This window comes from Gracilinanus agilis, chromosome X (genome assembly GCF_016433145.1).
Source record: "Gracilinanus agilis isolate LMUSP501 chromosome X, AgileGrace, whole genome shotgun sequence".
Classification (NCBI taxonomy): domain Eukaryota; kingdom Metazoa; phylum Chordata; class Mammalia; order Didelphimorphia; family Didelphidae; genus Gracilinanus; species Gracilinanus agilis.
In genome coordinates, this window is record NC_058136.1 from 33372305 (window position 1) to 33397675 (window position 25371).

The window sequence follows — 25371 nt, forward strand, 5'->3', positions numbered from 1 at the left end:
ACAGAGCTCAGCAGAGCCCAAGAAAAGGTTGCTCATATACTTGGGGGAGGAACAAGAAGGGCTGATTTCCTCTACCCCCGCACCAGCCATAGTATGGCTTTGCTTCTCTAACAGGGTAATCTGAGGAGGGCACCTCCTCCCCCATTTCCTGGACCAGGCCACCTCTCATTGAGCCTTCTTAGCACTGGAGGACTTGAGTTCAGGGATGACAGAAATTCCTTACTGGTCCCCAGGACCATAAATGATTCTCAAAGTTTTGAGCATGTCACTTGAGATTCACACAGCTGCCCAATGGCAACCAAAAAACATGCCAGCAGACATGAGATCGCACCTTAAGTCCAGCTGCCTTTTTTATTTTGGGTTTCTTTCCCTGAGCCCAGGAACAGAAATCTTGAAGATGGACATTTCTAGTCCAGTTGGTAACCTGTGAGTTCAAGAAGTTGGCAGTCTGAGTCTAGTGCTAGTTACCCAGCTAGTTGCTGGGGTGAATTCTGCAACAACCTCTCAGGGAGGATGGATACCATAAGGGTGCTGCGGTCAAAGGTCTTGGAAATCCCAAGCACTTGCCCTTCTCTCTTAAAGTTGTTACTAAGTGTATTTACATGAACCAGATCAAGACAGGTGAGAATCAGGTACAGAGACATGTTATTTAAAAGGGAAGCTGTGAGGATGAAAGGAGACAGAGGTCTCCTCTGAGCACATCCCTAGGGTTAGCAGTATCTGAAAAGTCACAGAGGGACCTGGAGAGAAATCTGAGTTTATGGCTTTCCCATGGGAATATAGCTCAGCAGGAGAGGCTCAGGCCATCATTTTTTAACTTGGTTCACATCCATCATGTGACGGGTACTAGTGACAACACCTTCTGAGGCAGAATTACAGCCCAGTATCTCCACCGAACCCCATGCACTCACCTGTAGAATGGCCATTGATGCTGAAGGAGAAGGTGATGTAAAGTTCCCACATTGTCTTGTCCTGAAGAGGATGATCTTTCCTGAAACTTGATTCCAAGTTTGAGTTCTGCTTTGGTCAGAGACAAATTATAATCCCACAATTCCTGTTATGGACAGAATAGTAGCTCCAAGTAAGAGAAATCTACTGAGTAGGTGTTATGGAATGTTTTCTGGTGTCAAAACCCCTGGCCCAAACACCCAGGGAAGATCTGAAGCTTATTCATAGACACCTTTAACTAATTATTATTCTAGAGGTTCAAAACAGCTAAACAAAGACCAGGTCAACCCAACTGCCACCATTTTATGCATGATACAAAGACCCCTGAGCACCACATGAATAGGCAGTTCTCAGTGAGTTTCAAAAGTGAATACCACTGAATTTTCATTATGTTGGATAGATTTCTCCTAATGGATTCAAATTTACCCTTCTGGGTTCCCTTAAAAACCACATTCCCTTCTTGAACCTTAACAAGGCAACCCATTCCCTAGTCAGTTGTTCCCTCCTCATTCTCAATGATATAATTCAGGGCAATAGGTACTCTAGTTTGGTGGATTTTCAGTACTAAAATAGTTTGGGGATGACCCCATCCTCTGGCTGACCAGAAGACTGGTTATGGGAGCTTGGGCATCAGGGTCACGTGCTTATAAGAATCTGAGTCTTTTATTAGGTGCACTCAAAAAATAGGATCTCCAAAGAGAGTACTGAGAACAGACCCTGTTAAAGATATTAATGATCCTCAGGAAGGCCCTTGTTCTTTCCTTCTGCTTTGTAACCAAGGGCAGATTAATAGGCAACACGCACCTGACAACCCTTGTTTGTCCACACTGAGCCAGGGACATCAGCCCAAGGCCAGGGAGGAAATATGACTTCTCCTTTAGGATCAACAATCACCATCCACTTGCTAACACTGACTGCTTATCCTGTCTGTGCTGAACTTTTACCCTAATTCTCTAGTCCCTATACACCTGGGTTTCAGGCTATTTCTGACCTCCTACTAACAAATCTTTTTGTGTTCAGATCCCTTCCTTAGATATCTTCAGTCTGTTCTCCTTATCCTTCCAGACCCTGAGCCAGCCTATTTGAACACTCACTATCTGCCCACTTCTACCTTGGTCTAGGTTCAATCTTTTCTACTTCTCCCCCACCCTGCCCATGGTGATACCACGGAAGTCTGTTGTTTCATTTGTATATACACATGACCACCCTCTATATCCTGATAACTTACCTATACCTGTGAGACCCATCAGATCCCTCTAATCTAACTGGCTACCTGGTCCCAATCGCCCCAAGCCTGCTTCATCCTGTAGCCATCCAAAATCCAACATTGTAGCATAATGAGCCAGTGCTGTGATGCTGTGGAATATAGTGCTCTGGACGCCAAGTGAAAGAAACATACCGTTTATGTGAGTGAATCTCAATAAAGTTTACTTCAAAAGGTGAGTTTCAAAAATACACATGTAGCAGATTTTCCACTAGTTAGTATTAAACTTAGAATACAAGGGAAACTGTTATATCTGTTTGAACATGAGCCAAGTAAAGGAACATAAAGATATTCATTACAAATCCAACAATTTCCATTCTCAATGTCACTAATATTTACACATTTTAAATTTTAACACGAATCAAAGTTCTGACTTTTTTTAATATAAAGTTTTTTTGAGTTCAAAAAGTGTGAAAATCCCTGAACTTAATGACCTGTAAGTTCCCTACCAATGCTTAGAATTCTCTGATTTTCTCCATGCTCATACAAGTCTCCTCAAAAGTGCCCCTAAGAGTTTCATAACTCTACCCACCCCATCTTGGCAGAACCTCTTGGCAGCTTCCTCTTCTTTGCAAGGGATTCCCAGGGATTCAGAAGCTCAAATACACATTAACATGTAAAGGAATACACTGCTTTTGGAAATTCCCATTGTCTTCCATTACAATATTTAGAAAGATACTCAAGACTCCACATTTACAACATTTAATTTTTTAACCACCTAACTCTGATTCCCCCCACCCCCCCATCTAGGGTCACCCCTCAATCCACAAGAACTTTTAGAAGAGGGAAACATTTTTGTAAGAGGGCCTAACATTTCTTTGTGTAAATTATTCCATGTAACCTTATGTACATAGTGGGTGCTCAAGACACATTTGTTGATCCACTAAGTTCACAAAGCAAGATTTCCGATGCTGGATAAGGCCTGAAGGATCATCCAAGCATGAGATTGGAAGTTTTGCCACATTCTTTACATACAGTATTCCTCTCCAGCATGAATCTTCTGGTGCTGAATAAGAGATGAACTCTGGCTGAAGGCTCTCTCACAATAACAACATTTATAGGGTTTCTCTCCAGTATGTGTTCTCTGATGTTTTGTAAGGTGTGAGCTCTGACTGAAAGCTTTTCCACATTCTTTACATTTGTATGGTTTCTCTCCAGTATGAGTTCCCCTATGTTCAATGAGGTGAGCGCTCCGGCTAAAGGCTTTGCCACATTCATTACATTCATAAGGCTTCTCTCCTGTATGAGTTCGTTGATGTTGAATAAGGCCCGAGAGGCCACTAAAGGCTTTCCCACATTCATCACATTTAAAGGGTTTCTCCCCAGTATGAATGAACTTATGTCTAGTAAGGGACGAAGTGTCACTGAAAGCTTTTCCACATTCATCACATTTATAGGGCTTCTCCCCAGTATGAACTCTAAGATGTTGAGTAAGGTGTGTGCTCCTAGTGAATGCTTTCCCACATTCATTGCATTCATAAGGTTTCTCTCCAGTGTGAATTCTCTGATGCTGAGTGAGGTGTGTACTCTTGTTGAAAGCTTTCCCACATTCACCACATTCGTAGGGTTTCTCTCCAGTGTGAATTCTCTGGTGTTGAGTGAGGGATGAGCTCTTGCTAAATGCTTTCCCACATTCATTACATTCATAGGGTTTTTCTCCAGTATGAGTTCTTTGATGTTTAGTAAGAGATGAACTCTGGCTGAAGGCTTTCCCACATACATTACATTCATAGGGTCTCTCTCCAGTGTGGATTCTTTGATGGTCAATAAGGGATGAAGTTCGACTGAATGCTTTCCCACATTCTTTACATTTGTAGAGTTTTTCTCCAGTATGAATTCTTTGATGTTCAGTAAGGTGTATGCTCTGGCTGAAAGCTTTTCCACATTCATTACATTTGAAGGGTTTCTCTCCAGTATGAGTTTTCTGGTGATGAATTAGGGATGAACTCTGGCTAAAGGCCCTATCGCATGCATTGCATTTAAATGGTCTCTCTCCAGTATGGAATCTCTGATGTTTTGTAAGGGATGAACTCTGGCTGAAGGCTTTCCCACATTCCTTACATCCATAAGGTTTTTCCCCAGTATGGATTCTCTTATGCTGAATAAGGCTTGAGAGGCCACTGAAAGCTTTGTCACAATCACCACATTTATATGGTCTCTCTCCAGTATGAATGAACTGATGTCGATTTAGGGATGAAGCATCCTTGAAGGCTTTCCCACACTCAATGCATTTATAGGGTTTTTCTCCAGTATGAATCCTTTGATGCTGAGTAAGATGTGTGCTCCGGGTAAAGGCTTTCCCACATTCAACACATTCATATGGTTTTTCTCCAGTATGAGTTCTCTGATGTTGAGTAAGATGTGTACTCTTGTTGAAAGCTTTCCCACATTCAGTGCATTCATAAGGTTTTTCTCCAGTGTGAATTCTAAGATGGTCAATAAGAGATGAGCTCTGACTAAAGGCCCTATCACATTCATTACATTTAAAGGGTTTCTCTCCAGTGTGTGACCTCTGATGTTTCAAAAGAGATGAGTTTTGCCTAAAGGCGCTCCCACATTCTGTACATTTAAAAGGTCTATCTGAACTATGAATTCCCACATGGACAATAAGAGCCGATCTGTTCCTAAAGCCTTTCCCACATTCCCCACATTTCCAAGCTTTCTTTACACCATACAGTTTCTGAAGTTTAGCTAGGTCTGAATTCTTTTTGAGGCCTTTACCACGTGCATCACAAGTAAGAAGGCTTTCTTCTGTGGGGGCTTTCTGCTGTGTAACAAGGATTGACTTCAGACTGAAAGTTCCCTCAAATTCATTACATTCATGACCTTTGTCTCCAGTGGAGGTTTTCATGTGTGCAATTGTCATTTGCCTCATATGCTCTTGATGTCCCTGATCTCTCTCTAACTGGCCCTTACAGTCCCAGCTTTCTAGAAACATAGACTCCCAGGGACCATCCCTTGTGAATCTTTCTATTATCTCCCCATGGGATGATCCTTCTTCAGAAAAGTCATGCTTTGGAGAAGACTGCTTGATCTCAGGCTTAGTTTCCCAGTCTGAAAGACATACAAAATAAAAAGGTCTCCTATTTCCTGTTTCAGAAGACAGGAAATTCCTAGGGTGAAAAGGAGGTAACAAGTTGAGGGAAAAAAATGCCTTCACAATGTATTCAACTTTAACAACTCTAAGTATAGAATGGAAATCGGAAGGAAGAAAAAGTGAGCAGGAAATAGTAGCTGTAGGAGGCCAAATGGCCCAATGTACACAGTGAACACAATGAAAATAGCCTATCTGGAATGAATTATGGGAAACTGGGAATACTAACTTGGTGAAAAGTCTAAGCTCAAATTCTGACTCTGATACTCATCAGCTGTGTGACTATGGAGAAATCATTTATCCTCTCTCTGGCTTGGTTTCCCAATCTGCAATATTGCTCAAATGAGAATCTATTAAAAACACTCTGCAAACTTTAAAGCTACAGATCAGAAAGGGAAGTACGATTATCTGGCCATGGCAATTTCATATCAAACAGGATGATTTGATTCCCTGGACCATGGCCTATGATGCTGGAGTAAAACTCACATCTCAGAAATGAAAAAAAAAAATGTTTGTCAGGAGAAGTGGGGATCTGCATGAGAAGGCTTTAGAATGAATTGTGAAAGGGACAGATGGAAAACCTTAATAAAATACGTAAAACTGAATGCTATGGAAGATGCTGTGTATGAAATAGAATGAAGAAACATAATGATAGTAGGACCTGAAATTCTAGGATGAAAAAATCAGGGGAGCAGGTTAGTAACTATACACAAGGTGTTGTGTGTATTTATATCAAAAGAAAAGTCAAACTGTTAACGAAGTGAGCTTGAAAATTTTAAGGCAATAAATGAAAATTTCACAGATATTACTGAAACAGGGAATCATGGACTGAGCTACAGAAATGGAACTGAATACCTTATTCAAAAGAAATAGGTCTAAGAGAAGGGATGGGTAGTACTAATATATAATTTGAAAGGTACACTAATATGTGTACCTAGAACTGTACCTAGGAATTATATATGTGGGAACCACTAGGTGGCTCATTGGACAGAGTGTGAGACCTGGAGTCAGGAGGACCTGGGTTCAAATTTGACCTCAGATACTTCCTAGCTGTGTGATCCCGGGCAAGTTGCTTAACTCTGTTTGCCTACACTCTGCCCTTCTATCTTAAGTGTTATTACAGAAAGTAAGAGTTAATTTTTTAAAAAAAGAAAGTATCTATGTACAGAAATCCACAAACTTGGATGCACAAAAATGACACAAAGCATTGGTGGCTTTTTCCAATAAGATCAGGGGCAGAGCAAGGATGTCTATTATCACCATTATGATTCAATATAGTGCAAGAAATGCTCATTCTAATAATAAGACAACAAAAAAGAAATTGAGAGAATAAGCACTGGCAAAAAGGATACAGAATGATCCCTTTCTGCAGATGGAATGATGATTTATTTAGAAAACCCCAAAGGCTCAACTAAAAAAAAAAAAACAACTTAAAACAATAACTACAGCGAAGTTATATAATACTAAATAAATTCATATAAATTATCACTATTTCTGTTTGTTACCAAGAAAACCCAGAAGGAAGGGATAAAGAGTGAAATTTCATTTAAAATGACTACATAGGAGGCAGCTGGGTAGCTCAGTGGATTGAGAGCCGGGCCTAGAGATGGGAGGTCCTAGGTTCAAATCTGTCCTCAGACATTTCCCAGCTGTGTGACCCTGGACAAGTCACTTGACCCCCATTGCCTACCCTTACCACTCTTCTGCCTTGGAGCCAGTACACAGTATTGACTCTAAGATGGATGGTAAGGGATTAAACAAACAAATAAATAAAATGACTACATACAGTATAAAACACCTGGGAGGCTACCTGACAAGACACACATAGGGATACAACTATGAAACACCCTTTAACAAATAAATAAATTTAAATGACTGAAGAAACATTAATTGCTAATGGCTAGGTTAAGCTAATATGATACAAATGACAATAATAGGTAAATTAATTTACTCATTCATGCTATACCAATCAAATTACCAAAGGATTACTTTATAAAACTAGACAAAATCCTAAGAAAATTGATAAATAACAACAAAAAAAAAAAGTGGGAAGGGAGGAACCCTAGGTGGACACCAGATCTCAAACTATACCACAAAGCAATAATCTTCAAAATCATTTGGTACTGGTTATGATATCTGTGTGTGCCATATATGGTCAAGCCTTCTTTTCAGAGGGCATGGCCTGTAGGGGCCTTCCACTTAGAAGGCACAGGCCTTCTGAGCCGCACCTTATTGCAAAATGCTGGTTTATAGAAAGTTACAATATAGAGAAAACTAATTAAACATATTTAGCTTCAAAATGCACTAATCCTACTTAATATCCTTCAGTATCCCAGATTAATCACTTTCTTTAGCTAAATACTGACTAATTCTAATATCTGGGGTCTTATTAAAAAAAGGTCAGAGATTCTCATTTTCTTCAATGGGGAGTGAAGAAACAAGTATTTATGTGCCAAGTACTGTGGTACTGTGCTTAGTGCTCCTCACCCCCCTGGGAGGTAGATATTACTTCATCCTCATTTTCTAGTTCAGTAAAGTGAGGCAGAGATGAAGATTCTTTGCCCAGGATCATAGAACTAGTGTGGGAATGTGAACTCAGGTCTTCCTGACTCTAGGCAGTGAACTGCCTAGCTGCCATCTTGGTGACCAAATTTAATTCTCATCTCTATGCAGATGATTCCTTGATCTCTATATCCATCCCTAGTCTCTCTCCTGAACTCCGATGCTGTATCACCACTTGCCTAGTGAACATTTAGAACTGAATATTCTGTAAGTACATCAAACTCACTGTGTCTAAAATAGAACTCCTCATCCTTTCCCCCAAACATATTCACCTTGACAAATTCTCTGTTTCTGTTGAAGGCCTCACCACCCTTCCAGTCTTCTCCTTAACTCCTCACTCTTCCTCATCCTCCTATCCATTCAGTTGCTACCTTTTGCCCTTTCTATACTCCCCCCCCAGCATCTTCATGTTCTTCTCTTCACCACTCACTGAGTTAACACCTTAGTTCATCATTTCTTAAAATATAGAGAAAAGGGGCAGCTAAGTGACTCAGTGGACAGAGTGCCAGGCCTGGAGTCAGGATTCGAATTCAAATCTGGCTTGAAATACTTCCTAGCTGTGTGATCTTGGGCAAGTAGCTTAAATCCTATTGCCTATCTCTTGCTGCTCTTAATATCTAGAACCGATACTAAGACAGAAGGGGTAAGGATTAAAAAAAAAAAAAAAGCATAGTTCAAATGACAGCTTCTACATGAAGCCTTTCCTGATCCCCCAGCTGCTAGTGTATTGTTCAACAACTCAATGAATATGAACTCCTGGAGACCAGGAAGCAGAACAGATTATTCTTGTCTCTATATATCCCCAGCACTCAACACAGTGCCTGGCATACAGCAGATGTCTGAGAAATGCTTGTTGATTGACTGAAAAAGAACATGCACAGAACATCAAGCACTGGTAAGAATTACATTAGGAATAATAACAGTAATAATAACAACTAATGTTTATATAGCACCTACTATATGTTGGGAATTGGGTGCTAAATGCTTTACAGATATTATTTCATTTGACCCTTGCTACAACCCTGGGAAGAAGGAACCATTATGATCCTTATTTTACAGATGGGAAAATGGAGGTGACTGGGTTAAGTGACTTGTCCAAGGTCACATAGCTAGTAGATGTACAAGGCTGGCCAGAAGTGGCTTCTATTCTTATGGATAAACTGCTAAATGTGAGCTGAATAATGGTAGGATGTGATAGATTCTCAAATGGTAGAAGAACTCAATCCAGATAATACTACCTAATCAATATCATCATCAATATCTAATGATGGGGGTGGCTGGGTGGCTCAGTCAATAAAGTACCAGGCCTAGAGATGGAAGGGCCTGGATTCCAATCTGGCCTCAGACACTTCCTAACTGGGCTACTCTAGGCAAGTCAATTAACCCCCACTGACCAGCCCTGACTGATTTTCTGCCTTGGAACCAATACTCAGTATTAATTCTAAGACAGAAAGTAAGGGGTTAAAAAAATTCCAATGACAACACTTTCCAATCTGTTACTTCATTTGATCCTCACAAGAACCCTGTGGGAGCTAAGGTCAACCTTATTATCATTCTTTTCTAGATGAAGAAATTCTGGTTTAGAGATATTATGATCGGTACAAAATATGACTAGTGAACTTTAAGGATGAGCAATCTCTTAAAAGACCAGTGGATCATTGCCAACTAGAAGGCTTTGCCCTTAGTCCCATCCTACTCGTGATGTTTAGCTAGAGACTTGGGGAAAAAATGGAGAAAGTCTGCTTATTAAATCTTTGACCATGAAAATCTAAAAGGGAATAGCTTCTACATTTTTTGTGAGGGGAAAGGGAGTCTAGACTTGTTATTTTGTCCATGTAGGTAAGTTCCATTGTTGAAGCCTCCTCTACTAATGTAGAACAGAAACTCATCTGTAACTAACAGTCATTGAGAATTGGCTGGGGCACTGAGAGCTGAAGGCAGCACTTGAACACATGTCTTCCCAACTTCAAGGCCTCTCTATCTATTGTCATCCGGCTTCTCCTGCTAATACAGTATCAGGATCAAAATTCAAAATGATCTTGACTGGCTGCCATGCCAAGCTGAACCCAACAAAATGAAATTTAACAGATAAATATAAAGCCACAAACATGGTAGAGTAGAAAGAAGACTGGGTAAGTCTGTTTGACCATTTATGAGCCATGTAAACCTAGATAAGTCCCTTAACCTAAATTTCAGTTTCCTCATCGATAAATGGGCGGCATATGAAATTGTTTGCCAGCTCTAGGATGGGGGAGGAGGGAAGAAGGGAGGGAGACAAGTCGGATCATATAATTTTAGAAAACTTATGCAGAAATGTTATTACATGTAATTGGTAATAAATATAAAATGGGTGGGCATAACATTTTCATTACCTAACACATAGAGCTGTTATGACGTGCAAATAGGAACATTTATAAAGCACTATAAGTTATCATTATTATTTTTTTAATACCCCTCCCCATATTTAGGTTGAAAAAAAGCAGCTACTCAATGATGAGTGAGGCCAGTTTTATGTTAGTTAACTAAAAGTCCAATAGACATCAACAATGTCACATGGCTGAAAAAAGCTAACCATTTCGATACTTCCAGGATCTGTGGTTTCATTGGTATGGTCCCTTTACCAGTGCAAGCTCCCAATATCCCTCCTTCCTAAAAGAAAGACTATTTTTGGGAGTAACTGGGGCCTAAAAATTTAACCTCCTGCAGTCAACCTGGTGACTGGCCTCTCAATTTGTCTTGACAAGTCCTCAGCCCTCTCTTTGCCTAGCTCTGAGACCTGCTGCTGAAACTTTTCAAGCTTGGCAGAATCTACTAGAATTTATGCTCCATTAGCATCCCCTCTGAGAATACATTGTGACACGTGTAGAACAAGAAAATCTTAGAGTACCTTATTGTTGTTGTTGTTCATTTATTTCAGTTGTGTTCAACTCTTCTTGACCCCATCAGGGATCTTCTTGGCAGACAAACTGGAATGGTTTGCCATTTCCTTCTCAGGCTCATTTTACAGATGAGGAAATTGAGGCAAACAGGGTTAAATAACTTGCCCAGGGTCACACAGCTGGTAAGTATCTGAGGCTTTGTTTGAATTTAGGTCTTCCTTATTCTTCCACTGCACCACCTAGCTGCCCCAAGGGTACCTTAGACATTAAAATACTGTCCAACATTTCTATGTATTACCAACAAACTCCAGTAGCCAAGAGATAGTAAGAGAAATTCCATTTAAAATCACTCTAGATCATCTAAAATATTTGGGAGTATACTTGCCAAGACAAACACAGAAATTATATGGACACAATTATACTTTTCACACATATAAAGTCAGATCTAAGCAACTGGAAAATATTAATTTGCTCATGGGTAAGCCGAGCTAACATAATAAAAATGATCATTCTACCTAAATTAATTTACTTATTCAGTGCCATACCAAAATACCAGAAAATTTGGTAGAAAACTTGAAAAAATAACAAAATTCATCTGGAAGAACAGAAAGTCAAGAATATCAAGGAAATTAATACAAAAATTAAGGAAGGTAGCCTAGTAGTATCAGATCTCAAACTATACTATAAAGCAATAATTATCAAAACAATCTGGTATTAGCTAAGAAATAGAATGGTGGACCAATGGAATAGACTAGGAGTAAATAATCTTAACAATCTAGTGTTGGATTAAACCCAAAGATCTCAACTTTTAGGATGAGATTTCACTATTTGACAAAAACTTCAGGGAAAATAGTATGGCAGAAACTAGGTATAGACCAGTATCTCACACTCTATAACCAAGATAAGGTCAAAATGGGTATATGATTTAGACATAAAGGGTGATACTATAACAAATTAGGGGAACATAGAATAGTTTACTTGTGGGATCTATGGAGAATGGAAGAATTTATGACCAAACAAAAGAGAGAACATCATGAGATATAAAACGAATAATTCTGACTATATTAAAATTTTTGTACAAACAAAACCAATGTAACCAAGATTAGTAGAAAAACAAGAGAAAAAATTTATAACAAGTTTCTCTGATAACGGTCTCATTTCTCAAATATATAGAGAACTAAATCAAAAATTTAAGAATATAAGCCATTCTCCAATTGACAAATGGTCAAAGGATATGAATAAGCAGTTTTCAGATGAAGAAATAAAAGCTATCAATAACAATATTAAAAAATGTTCTAAATCACCCTTGATTAGAGAAACACAAATTAAAGCAACTCTGACCTCACATCTATGTGATTGGCCAATCTGACAGTAAAAGAAATTGATAAATGTTGGAGGAGGTGTGGCAAAATTAGGACACTATTGCACTGCTGGTTGGGTTGTAAACTGATCTAACCATTCTGGAGGGCAATTTGGATCTATGCCCAAAGGGCATATCCTTTGATCCAGTAGTACCACTACTAGGTCTGTATCTTAAAGAGATAATAAAGGGGAAAGGACCTGTTTGTACCAAAATATTCACAGTAGCTCTACCTGTGTTGGCAAAGAATTGGAAATTGAAGGGATGCCCACTAAATGGGGAATGACTGAACAAATTGTGGTATATGATGATGATGGAATACTACTGTGCTGTGAGATATAATGAATATGATGATTTCAGAAAAAGCTGGAAAGACCTACATAAACTGACAAGAGTAAAATAAGCAGAACCAGGAGAACATCATACACAGTAAGAGCAATATTGTGGAATGATCACCTGTGAAGGACTTAACTACTCTCAGCAATACAGTGATCCAGGAGAAATCTGAAGGACTTATGACAAAGAATGCTATCCACCTCCAGAGAAAGAATTGTTGGAGTTAGAAAGCTTATAATTTTTCACTTTAGTTTATTTGGGGATTTTGGTTTTGTGACTATTTTCTTACATCAACAACTAATATGGAAGTCTGTACTGCAAGATAATGCAGGTAAAAACCAGATCAAATTGCTTACCATCTCTGGGAAGGGGGAAGAAATGGAGAGAAGGAGACAATTTGGATCTTATAACTTGAAAAATGTATGTTGAAAATTGTTATTACATGTAATTGGAAAGTAAAATATCTTTATAAAATAAAATTTTAAAATTTTAAAAGGTCATGTACAAGCAAAATCAATGTAATCAAGATTAGCAGAAAAACAATAAGTTGGGAAAAAAATTTTATAGCATCTATCTCTGATAAAGGTTTCATTTCTCAACTATATGGAGAACTAAATCAAATTTATAAGCATACAAGCCATTCCCCAATTGACAAATGGTCAAAGGATATGAACAAGCAGTTTTTAGATGAAGAAATCAAAGCTATCAAAAATCATGAAAAAATGCCCTGAATCGCTTGATCAAAGAAATGCAAATTACAATTAACTCTGAGGTGCCACTTCACACCTATCATATTGGTCAACATGACAGTAAAGGAAAATGATCAATGTTGGAGGGAATGTGGCAAAGTTAGGATACTAATGCGCTCCTGGTGGAGTTGTGAACTTATCCAAGTATTCTGGAAGACAATTTGCATCTGTGCTCAAAAGTCTATAAAACTAAGCATCCCCTTTAATCTAGGTCTGTATACCAAGTAGATAATAAAAGGGAAAGGACCTACTTGTATAAAAATACTTTAGCAGCTCCCTTTGTGGTGGCAAAGAATTGGAAATTGAGAGGACATCCATCAACTGGGGAATGGCTGAGCAAACTGTGGTATGTGATGGTGATGGAAACTATTATGCTACAAGAAATGATGGGCAAGATAATTTCAGAAAAAGCTGAAAAGATCTACGTGAACTGATGCAGAGTGAAATATGCAGAACCAGAACATTGTACACAGTAGTAGCAATATTGTATGTACAATGATCAACTGTGAAAGACTTCAGTATACTTAGTAATACAGTGATCTAGGACAATTCTTAAGGACTTCTGACAAAGAACGCTATCCACCTCCAGAGAAAAAATTGTTGGGAGTCAGAATGCAGATCAAAGCATACAATTTTTCACATTAGTTTATTTGGGCTTTTATTTGGGGGTTTTGGTTTTATATGAGTATTCTCTAATATGAGTACAACATAGAAGTATGTTTTACATAATAATACATGTATAACCCAGATAAAAAATTGCTTACCATCTCTGGGAGGTGGGGAAGGAGGGGAGGAAGGAAGACAATTTGGATCTTATAATTTCAGGAAATTTATGTTGAAAATTATTACATGTATTCAGAAAAATAAAATATTAAAAAATAACAACACTGTTCAGATAAGACCATGGGAATGAACTTCCATTTTATTATGTGCTTTTCAGATCAAGCCTAGAGTACTGTGTGCTAAATTCTGGAGGCCACGGTTTAGTTAATGATTTAACAATGTTTTTAGAAGTTTTATTGATATCTTTTGTTTTTATACCAGTCATTTTCTGATGTTACTGCTCCCCTTCATAGAACCCTTCTTTGTAATAGGAAAGACATATAAGCAAAACCAATGGTCACAGCAATTGTACATTACTATCATATGCAACATTCTTCATAGCATTAGCTCTCAACTTCTCTACAAAGAAGAGGGAAGAAGTGTGTTCCATCATCTGTTCCCCTGGATCAAGATTAGTCATACCATTAATCACGGAGTTGCCTGAACATGTTCAGTGTTGGGAAAGTCATTCCTTCAAAAGATACCTCATTTGGTTGTTGTTCAGCTCCATCAGACAGTTCTTCCTTAACCCAGGGTGCAGAATGAGACTGACATGGATAATGGGGGAATTTGCTTTGCTGGACAACACATATTTGTTAAAGAGTTTTGTTTTTATTTTAATTTGTTTATTTAATTACTTTTTAAAAATTTTATTTAATTACTTAACATATAATCTAATAATTTATTTTAGTTTATTTATATAAATTTATAATTTATCTTTATTTTTTCAATGGGGAGGTGGGAGAAAGAACAAAATTTATTTTTGTTAATTGAAAAAACAAATTAAATTAAAAACAAAAAAGAAAAGGTCTTCTTTATGCTTACTAGAAATCTGAGAAGCCACAATTTAATAGTGAAAGTAATGAGGTGTCAGAGGAGGAAACCAAGATAGAGATAAGAGACTAAAAATTAATATCGTATTCAGAAACAGCTAATGGAACTAAGAACATTAGACAACTAAAGAGATTCATGAGTGTGATCTTAAATTATCTTAAGGGTTTTTATTTAGAAGAGGGTAGAACTAAAGTCAACAAGTACAATTTACTAGAAAGCAAATTTCCACTTGACCTAAGTAAGAATTCTCCAAAAGCTACCCAACAATAAAGGTAAGCTGACTCTTTAAGGATTGAACTCACCCATCACTAGAAATATTTAGGCAAAAGCTATATGACTAGGGATGATCAAGGATGTTACAGAAATAATTTCTGTACTGAGTAGAAGATTCTACTATTCTAATTTCTAAAATACCTTTTCCTCCAGTCACACTTTGGTCAAGAACCTGCAATGGCTTTCTACTGCCAAGAGGATGGAGTTTCAATTGCTTAATATGAGATGTAAACTCCTACCCATCATTCCTGACTCTCTGCTGAAAAAAGTAAAGAGCCAACATAAGGAAGGGGCCTACTTATCAGGGCTATAGGCCAAGTAGAAGTAGGATTAGGACAGGTTAAGTAAAAAGTCATGTGACTTGGATAAGACAGATTGAGTCTCCAACATTCTTAAGTCTGTACAGATCCTGAAGAAATTAAGTTAATAGGAGTTATACTTTGGCAAGCCAAGAACACAAATATGAATGTGGTTGTTAGATTAAGTACATACCACTTAATCAGTAGAGCATTTTGTAAACATGAAAGAATTAAAAGCACCCAAAGGTAATGATAAAATTAAGATCTGAAATGTAATTCTTGGTATTGGGCATTTGTGGACATGGAACAGAGAAGAATAGTGTGTTAATTCGATGACCTAAGAGTATATTGTTAAATGTGATCCTTGAACACTGTGTACTTCCTTCTGAATGGAGCTGAGTTCACTCCTTAAAAGCAGCAAGGACTTACTCCCATTCCACTGGAAAAACTCAAGCCTTGGCAGGATGCCTTTACACAATAGCAAACAGCAGAAGTTGATTGGGAAAGGATCTTGAGGAAGCCAATTGGAGGATTCCTGGTGACTGGATACCAGTAGCATTCCTGCTTGAGCAGTGTGGTTTAAGGTTTTCCTAGCAATGGTATGAATAGTCCCAAAATAAAGGTGGGCTGGCCTGAACATGTAATTCTCATAGCCTCTGGCCAGTTTGTTTTCTACACTCAGAATACCCTTCTGCTGCTTCTCCATCTAACCAAATCCTTCAGGGCCAAAGTCAAATCCCATCACTTCCACAAAGTCTTCCCCAACAACTCCAGCCCACATCTCTCTCCTCCAAAATTTTATCATACTAGCTGTATTTTTCATTTAAGCACTTAAAATTATCACCTTGTAATATTATGAATTTCATCTATGTATATATAGCCTATCTACCCAGAGACCACATCTTAAGATACATTTTCTCTCTCCCTCATAATTATTGGTTAGGGAAAATGAGTGAGACAATAACTGGTGGGCAAAATATGATAAAAAAAAAATGAGAAAAAGTTCTCTTGCACCTCAAAAAACAAAAAGAAAAGTATATCTTATGCTATCTCTGAGTCTATGTTATACAGAAAAGAGTGCTATACCTGAAGTTAGAGAACATGGTTCAAATGCTAGTTCTGGTGACTAAGTATATGATATTAGGCCAGTTGCTTAACTTCACAGGGCCTCAGTTTCCCCTTTTGTAAAACAAGGCTGCACTAGATGATCTCTAAGATTCCTTCTTACTCTGAATCAGTGATCCTATGATATGAATAATTGCTTGGGGAAGCTTCCAGTGTAGACAGGGAGATAAATCGCACACATGAAACAATTACTGAACACCTAGTACAAAAGGTAATTTGCCTACACAGTCCTGGACACAAGTATAACAGGAGTATGGAGAAAGGGGTATGCAATATGTCTGAGGAGGTTGATTCAATGTTGGGGAAGAAGAGTCAAAGTGACTTTGAGGTAAAGACAAAAGGCACTAAAAAAGTATATTTTTAAAAACCTGGTGAGGGAAAGTGCCCAGTGTGACAATAGGAACCGATGACCATGGCTAGATAGAGAAGAGATTACAGTAGAGAATCTCTGCAGAATGACATGGTGAAATCAATGGCTTCTGGGGTAGAAAATATGATGGCAGCAGTCAGTAAATAAGAGAAACTAGGAGGCTGTAACAGCACTCTAAATTTGTAGTAATGGTGAACTCCACTGAGTGTTTGTCAGTGAAAATGGAGAAATGTCAAATCAGATGTTTTGAAGGAAGAATTGATAGAACTCAGTAAACAATTCGATCAATTGAGGAGGAGAGGGAAGAGCCTCATAGTTTCTAACCTAGGAAATGGGAAGGAGAGCAGCAAAGGGAGGAGAAACTGCTCTGGATACAAAGAACAAAGTTTTGAATGGGGGAAGAGGATGAGGTAAGCACGAGTTATCCAAGAATCTCTAAACAGATAGAAATATGGGTTTGGAAGGCAAATAAAGAGGTCAGGGCTAGAGATCTAGATTTGGGAGCAGGAAAAAAATCTGTTTAATTTGTCTTTGCCTTACGAGTTCCTGAGGACAGTTTGATAAAGCAATATCTCAATCCTCTTTGTTGGGGGAAGGGGAGTAGGCAGTGTACGTATGGAAGGGGACAATAGATTATAAAAATGTATTTGCTAGATATGGTCACTATGCTGGTTGATTTTGCTAAACTGTTTTTCTTTATTACAAGGGACAGTCCTTTTGGCTGGGATTGGAAGGGGTGAGGGAGTTAGGGAAAAGAGAGAGGAGTGTAGTGGTATGTGTGGTATAAAAAAAACTGTGTGGGAACAGCTAGGTAGGATAGTGGAAAGAGTGCAAGACCTGGAGTCAGGAGGACCTAGGTTCAAATCAAGCCTCAGATACTTCCTAGCTGGGTGACCCTGGGCAAATCACTTAACCCCAGTTGCCTAGCTCTTTTGGTTCATCTGTCTTAGAAATGATACTTAGAGAGAAGATGGGGTTTAAAAACAAAATAAAACATGTGGCATAAAAAATAAAAAGCATTAATAAACTTTTTAAAAAGTATTTGATTCCTTTGAAAAGTCGGGCTCCCAAAAAATAAATAAAAATTTAAAAAATTAATTAAAAAAAAAAAAAGAAAAGTCAGGCTATTCAGTTAATTTAACCAGAAAGTTGGTTCAGATACATGTGCCTTAACTATATAAACAAACTGAGAACCAAATTGGGGAAGGTTGCTGACCAAGAGAAACAACCCAAGAGGGAGGTTGTTCCGGAAAACAGCAGGATGGACAGGTGAGGACAAAGCTGAGCAGAGACTAGCTATTGTGATAAAAAAGAAAAAGATACTAAATGAATTCAGAGATCCAGAAGACAAAAGGTTCTCAGTGAGTAGCAAAGTGCTATTTTGCTTATCAACTGAGGATAAGCTGAGCAAGAAGCTCAAAGGGTGTGATGAGGCTAGAAGAAAGCTAGAGATGAGCAGTTAGAAATGAGGTCAACTTTTGGAAGTTGACATTTTTCTTGGTTCTACTCAGTCTTGTACAATTTTGCCTTCATTTCAAAGTGAATGATTTTTCTTTTGCTATTGAAAACACTTCTTTTTACAAGAGCACTGGCGAGTATGAACTGTATACTCTTGGCACTTAATTTTCCATGTCCATTTCCAAAGTCCTATGCCTGCTTGCTAGCAAAGAAAGTGGTAACATGAATTATTTGGTGACAGGAGTCATCAGCCCCCAGAAGAAAGTTAGTGAAGAATGAGAATAGAATAAAGAGCCAAGGATACCTCTGAGCAAGACCATGATGAAATGAGTGAAAACACCATTGTCCATATTGGCGACTACTCTAACTTTAAGGCCCAATGGGATTCAGTGTGGAAGAGCCAGCATCTGGACTGCTGTGCTTTCCTTGGGCAGCTTGGCATGGGGGCCAGGGGAGCCACAGCCATTGATGCAATAAGTTTTGCTGTTGCCTTCACTTGAGTAAAAATGAATATTGGAGGGGGTAGCTGGGTAGCTCAGTGGATTGAGAGTCAGGCCTAGAGACAGGAGGTCCTGGGTTCAAATCTGGCTGCAGACACTTCCTAGTTGTGTGACCCTGGGCAAGTCACTTAACCCCACTGCCTAGTCCTTACCACTCTTTTGCCTTGCAACCAATATACAGTATTGATTTTAAGAGAGAATATAAGGGTTTAAAAAAAAAAAAACGAACATTGGAATTTCCCACGGACTACAGTGCAAGCCAAATATCCGAGCAATGACTAGCAATGGTACGTGGCTAACAATTGCAACAGGAATTGGCTTGCTTTATATTGTCTTTCTCTGTGTTCCATTCTTTAGTATTCTTTTTGCTTAGAGCTTAACAAATCTATATTAGCTGGGAAGGTCTGTATTATTACATGCAGCAAAAAGAACTTTTGGAAACAGAGTGAAGCCAGGCTGTTAACTCCCTGGAAACAACCACTCTGCTTCAGAGCAAATTTCCATAACAAATATGGTTCTACCCACTTCATCTGAAACACAGCTATTCTCCCAAGGGGTGCTGATAGCCCCAAGTGCCACAACTGCATGGTGTTTGCATCTCTGGAAAAAAAAAAGTACTAAGCTACAAGTTGAAGACGGCTCCATCCTGACCACAACTTTATGTGGTCACTGGTTTTTCTCTAACATAGGCAGTATACACTATGCCATTCATATTGTAATGTACAAAGGGAAGCTTTGACATTCAAGGTCTAATGACTATATCTTTGTATGCTACCTGGAAAAGCAGGTAGTTGTTTTTTTAAACAAGAAAATGGCCCTAAGTATTTGGCATGTCTGGAAATAATGTCTTTTGTTTTAAAAAAATTGTGTACATACACCTTTTGTTTTTCATTTAACGATAGAGTCTACATCTCTATCTCTTACTGCACAGCATCTACTCCCACAGTAAGCCCTCTCTAGTGACAATCAATAGTGACCGATTACACAGGAGTCTTGAGAACAGAAGTAGCTTATTTTATAATGAATGTGTGCTACCTTTGAAAGAATTACCTAATTTGTCACAGTAAACTGGAATACTGTACATTTATATATGGATTACAATGATCATGCTTTTTTAAGGAGGCCTAATGGTCTATTCTAAAGGCCTCCTGTAGGTTTTATATGTTCTTGGCTCAATATTTCTTATCGGGATGTGATCAATTTCAGATATTATCAGGGTAAGGATGTGCTTTCAGGCCCCATTAGGCCTAAGTATCTTCCTATATAGTTTCCTCCTCGGTGTTCTCAAGCTTCCAACATTCAGTTGGGGCCAAGAAGAATTCTATGTTTCTGGGTAAAAGGCTGCTAGCCATTTTTGGAAAAGTGATACTCAAAAGACAGCATTAGTATAACCTCTATCAGATCATTTACCATCTATCTCAAGGCGGGAGAAGGGAGAGAATCTGGATTGTAAAATGTCAGAAAAAAATTGTTAAAAAAAATGATTCCCCAAGAAGTTGGAAGTATATTGCAATGTGTAGTTCTGGTATGTGACTTTAATTTTACATAGATATATACATATATACACACTTTCCTGGTAGCTGTAAGAAAAGTACTTAAAACTTAGATTTGGGTCTGGAAGACTAGTGTTCTGTTTTGTTCTTACATATGGTTTTATGAAGAATGTTACCTTGACTAATTTACTCCACTGCACTGTCCTCCATGACATAAACAGTATTTGTTTTAACAAAATTTTTAAAAGTTTGTGATAAATGAATAGCTCTAAACTTGCCAGGAAGCTGGTGCAGCTATTTTACATCAGGAACTGAATGAAGCAGCTGGTGGTGAAGTGTCAAGAACACTTCTGGGCCTGGAGGCAGGAAGACCCGGCTTCAAATACTGCTTCAGACACTTATTAGCTGTGGGACCCTAGGCAAGGCACTGAACCTCTCTGGGCCTCAGCTGGCTCATCTGTAAAACAAAGGGGGTAGACTAGACTGCCTGACCTCTAAGGTCCCTGACAACTCTAAATCTATGATCCTACTAATAACTATGGTCATCCACTGTCACTTGTTGGCAACACTTAAAACCTTTAGGAGTAGTCACTAAAAAACTTCTTGAATAAAACCCTAAAGTAGCAAAAGCCAAAAAAGAAGTAATTAATGGAAGTGATGGTGTTGTGAAGATACTTCCCCTTGGGGAAAGTGGTTGGAGTAGGAAGGAAAGGACCAGGATCATGCAAAGCAAAAAGAGTTTTAATAAAGAGGGGTGAGCTGGCCATGGTGGCATATGCCTCTAATCCCGACTCCTAGGGAGGCTGAGGCTGGTGGATCTGGAGCTTGGGAATTCTGAGGTGCAGTGGGCTAGGCCGATCACATGTGGGCTCTAAGTTAGGCATCAAAAATTGAGAACCCCTAGGAGCAGAGGCCCCCAGCTTGCCTGAGAAGGGGGACAGAATGGAAATGGAGCAGACCAAAGCTCCCATGCCAGTCAGTAGTAGAATCGGGCCCATGAGTAGCTTCTGCACATCCAGCCTGCATGAACAAGAGACCCAGTCTTTAAAGAAATAAGAGGGGAAATGGCCCATACTATCAAGTAAGGCAGAGGAAAAGAAGTCAACTGGGATCTTCAAGGCAGCAATTTTGTATGAGATGTAGAAAGTGAGGCAGATTTGGGGAGTTTTTTAGACTGCAGTATATGAAGCAGGGGTAAAGCACATATCTGAGGAGCTCAGTGATGAAAATAGAGATGTTTGACAAAACACAGAAGAGAGAATAGGGTCCAAAAAAAAGGAGCTTGTGTGAATTGTTTCCAACAAAGATATCTATGAAAGCCTGAAGGAAAAAGACAAAGTCTGTAAAGGATGAGTGGAGCAAAGTGCTGGAGAAGGTGGGAAGGGGTAGGATCCAGAATATAAGTACAAGCATTAGCTTCAGGGAGAAGACACTATATTTCCTTTGAAACCACAGGACAGCTGCCAAAACAATAACATGTCAATAGACTGAATTTTGTACAGAAGTTCATACCTGAAGATCTTGAGCTCCTCCATAGACCTATGGGGTTTTGAGGTGAGGCTCTTCACCAATATATCAAAGATGCCACTTCTCAATATCCAAAAGCTCTACCATTTCCAATGATCCCCATCTCTTTGGCACTCACCTGGATAGGCATCTCTTGAGACTTCTCTTTCTAGCATCCATGGGTCTTCTTTTCTCTCCAACTGTGAGATTACATCAGGTTTAGAAATTGGAAGCCCTGTTCATGGAGAAATAAATGGGACATGACTATTCATGCTGAGGACCCAAAGGCATTCTGCATGTCAGATTCCCAGAATGATTTTTTAAATACAGCAAATCATAATAAGAATTATTTTTCAGATAGGGAGCAGAGGCTCAGAGAGGTTAACCTGAGGCTGCTTGGCTGCTGGGTGACATAACAGGTATAGGAACCCCAACTTCCTAACTCATACTCCATGCTTCTTTCCCCTATAACAGTGATGGAGAACCTATGGCATGGGTGCCAAAGATGGCACAGAGTGCTCTGTGGACATACGTGCCACCCTCCCCCTCCTCCCAGAGTTCATTACTAGAAAGGCAGAGGGACTTGGGCAGAGCTTCTCCCCTTCCCCTCTCCACAAAACCTGATGACATTATTTCACGTCCAGCAGCCCAATGGGAGTGCACAGGGAGTAAGGAAGGCAGCTCACAGGTAGCAGAGCTGGAGGGGAACAGAGAGCTCAGGCCACTCGTGTGTGTGTGTGTGTGTGTGTGTGTGTGTGTGTGTGTGTGTGTGTGTGTGTGTGTTGATAGCCAGGGAGCACCCAGCACTCCATTTCTTTCTTTTTCATTTTTTCATTAATTAATTAATTTAGAATATTTTCCCATGGTTACATGATTCATGTTCTTTCCCCACTCCTGGAGCTGATGAGCAGTTCCACTGGGTTTTACATGTATCATTGTTCCAAACCTATTTCCATATTATTAATATTTGCACTAGGGTGATCATTTAAAGTCAACATCCCCTCTAATCATATCCCCATCGAACCATGTGATCAATCATATGTTTTTCTTCTGTGTTTCTATTCCCACAGTTCTTTCTCTGGACATGGACAGCGTTCTTTCTCCCAAGTCCCTCAGAATTGTCCTGGATCACTGTATTGCTGCTAGTAGAGAAGTCCATTATGTTCGACTGTACCACAGTGTATCAGTCTCTGGGTACAAGGTTCTCCTGGTTCTGCTCCTTTCACTCTGCATCCATTCCTGGAGGTCTTTCCAGTTCACATGGAATTCCTCCAGTTTATTATTCCTTTCAGCACAAAAGTATTCCATCACCATCAGATACCACAATTTGTTCAGCCATTCCCCAATCGAAGGGCATCTCCTCATTTTCCAGTTTTTTGCCACCACAAAGAGTGTGGCTATGAATATTTTTGTACACGTATTTTCCCCTATTATCCTTTTGGGGAACAAACTGAGCAGTGGTATGGCCTGGCGCTCCATTTCTAAAATGTTTGCCATCACTGCCCTATAACATGATATCCCAAGCTCAGTCTTCAGGGAAAGAAGGGCACATTAGAAAACTCAGAAAGAGGTCAAATGGCCCCCAGAATCATACTTAATAGAAAATTCCCATAAAGAGTAGGTGGCAGATAGAAACAATTTGAGTTGAGAAAGAAAATATTCTTTTGGCTGGAAGGACAAGAATCTGACTTTGTAGCAATATGCACTGGGACCTTCTGGGAGAAAGTCCTAGCGTGGGAGAAAAGAAGATGTGGAAGGTACAGCCACTAAAGCTACCTATTTTCAATTGGATCAAGTGTTAGCCTTTTAGTTAGCAACAACGGACAGGAATGATGCTTCTCCAAAGGGCTTTAAAAGAATGCATGCCCTTTGATCCAGCAATACCACTTAAGTTTATACGCCAAAGAGATAATAGGGGAAAATACGTGTACAAAAATATTCATAGCTGTGCTCTTTGTGGTGGCAAAAAAAAAAACTGGGAAATGGGGGGGTATCCCTCAATTGGGGAATGGCTGAACAAACTGTGGTTTAGGATGATGATAAGATACTATTGTGGCATAATGATGAACTACTTGATTTCTATATGAACCGGAAAGACCTCCATGAACTGATGTGGAATGAATATTGTAAGACAATCAAATGTAATCAACTTTGCTACTAGTAGCAATGCAATGATCCAGGACAATTGAAGGAATGCTATGCACATCGAGAGAAAACTGTGAAAGTAGAAACACAAAAGAAAAACATGATTTCTCACTTATTTATATGGGTATAGGATTCGGGGTTTTGGTTTTAAAAGATTTCTCTATTACAAAAATGAATAATATGGAAATGGGTATCAAGTGATAATAGATGTATAACCCAGTGGAATTGCTTGTCAGCTCTGGGAGGGGGTAGGGATGAGGGAAGGAGAGAACATGAATCATGTAACCATGGAAAATTAAATGAATTAATTTAAAAATAAATAAAGGGAAGAGGAAAAAACTTCCTGTAGAGGTGGGATTTTATCTGATACTTAAAGGAAGTGAAGATGAGAAGAGAATACATTCTAGACATTCAGGATAGCAAATGAAAAAGCTCAGAGTTGGGAAATGAACTAGTTGTTTAAGGAATGGCAAGGAAGCCAGAATTCCTGGATCACAATATGAGATGGGTTATAAGATGTAAGAAGACTGGTAAGATGTGCACTTAGGGGGATCCATTTATGAAGATTTCTGAGCACCAAATAAGGGGTCTTATATATGAAAGAAAAAAAAAGGAATGATACTTCTAGGCCCCAAATTAGGAAATACAGATTCCAGAACCCCAAGCCAAAAGGCCTCAAATATACTAGCAAATGAGGAAGTAAATGTATCCAATGGGAAAGTGCTGAATTATAAAGGGAAGTCATCCTTACCCATTGAAACCAAGTGCCTATACTTTTCCAATATCACATCTCTGTACACATCTTTTTGAGTAGGGTCTAGTTGACCCCACTCCCCTTGGCCAAAGGCCACAGCCACATTCTTGAATGTCACCGATTCCTGAAAGAAACAACATAAGAGGCTTTGTCAAGTGGTTTAATGAAACCAAAAATTCATGAATTAATGAATTATTTTGTTTTGGAAATCTCCAATGCTTAAAAAATAAATCTAGGGAATGAAATAAGCAGAGGAATTAATATTTGTCTGGGTATATTTACTGAACCTATGTTTTATCTTCCTGGCTTTAGGCCATTTCTTTGAGAAGCAATGAGGTTTGGGGAAAGACCATGAGAGTCGAAGTCAGAAGGCTTGGGTTCCAGATCAAATTGCTTACCAACTCTGGGAAGGAGGAGGGAAGGGAGGGAGGGAGACAATTTGGATCATATAACTTCAGAAAACTTATGTGGAAATTTGTTATTATATGTAATTGGTAAAATGAAATATCTTTGCCAAAAAAAAAAAAAAAGAAGAAGAAGAAGAAGGTGGCTTGGGTTCAAGAGTTGGGTCTAACACCTACTTACTGTATGACTATAAGG

General features: G+C 38.9%; 1 protein-coding gene across 1 annotated transcript in view; it reads right to left on the reverse strand.

Moving 5' to 3' along the window:
- Positions 1 to 2946: 2946 nt before the first annotated feature.
- LOC123253629 (zinc finger protein 208-like) overlaps positions 2947 to 25371 on the reverse strand; it is a 274976-nt gene continuing 252551 nt past the window's right edge. The window contains exons 7-8 of the mRNA XM_044682794.1: positions 18524 to 18533; positions 2947 to 4936 (exon numbers count right to left, since the gene is read on the reverse strand). Of these exons, the coding sequence (XP_044538729.1) occupies positions 3180 to 4936; positions 18524 to 18533 (1767 nt within the window). The 3' untranslated portion in view covers positions 2947 to 3179. The remainder of the gene's footprint in view (positions 4937 to 18523; positions 18534 to 25371) is intronic.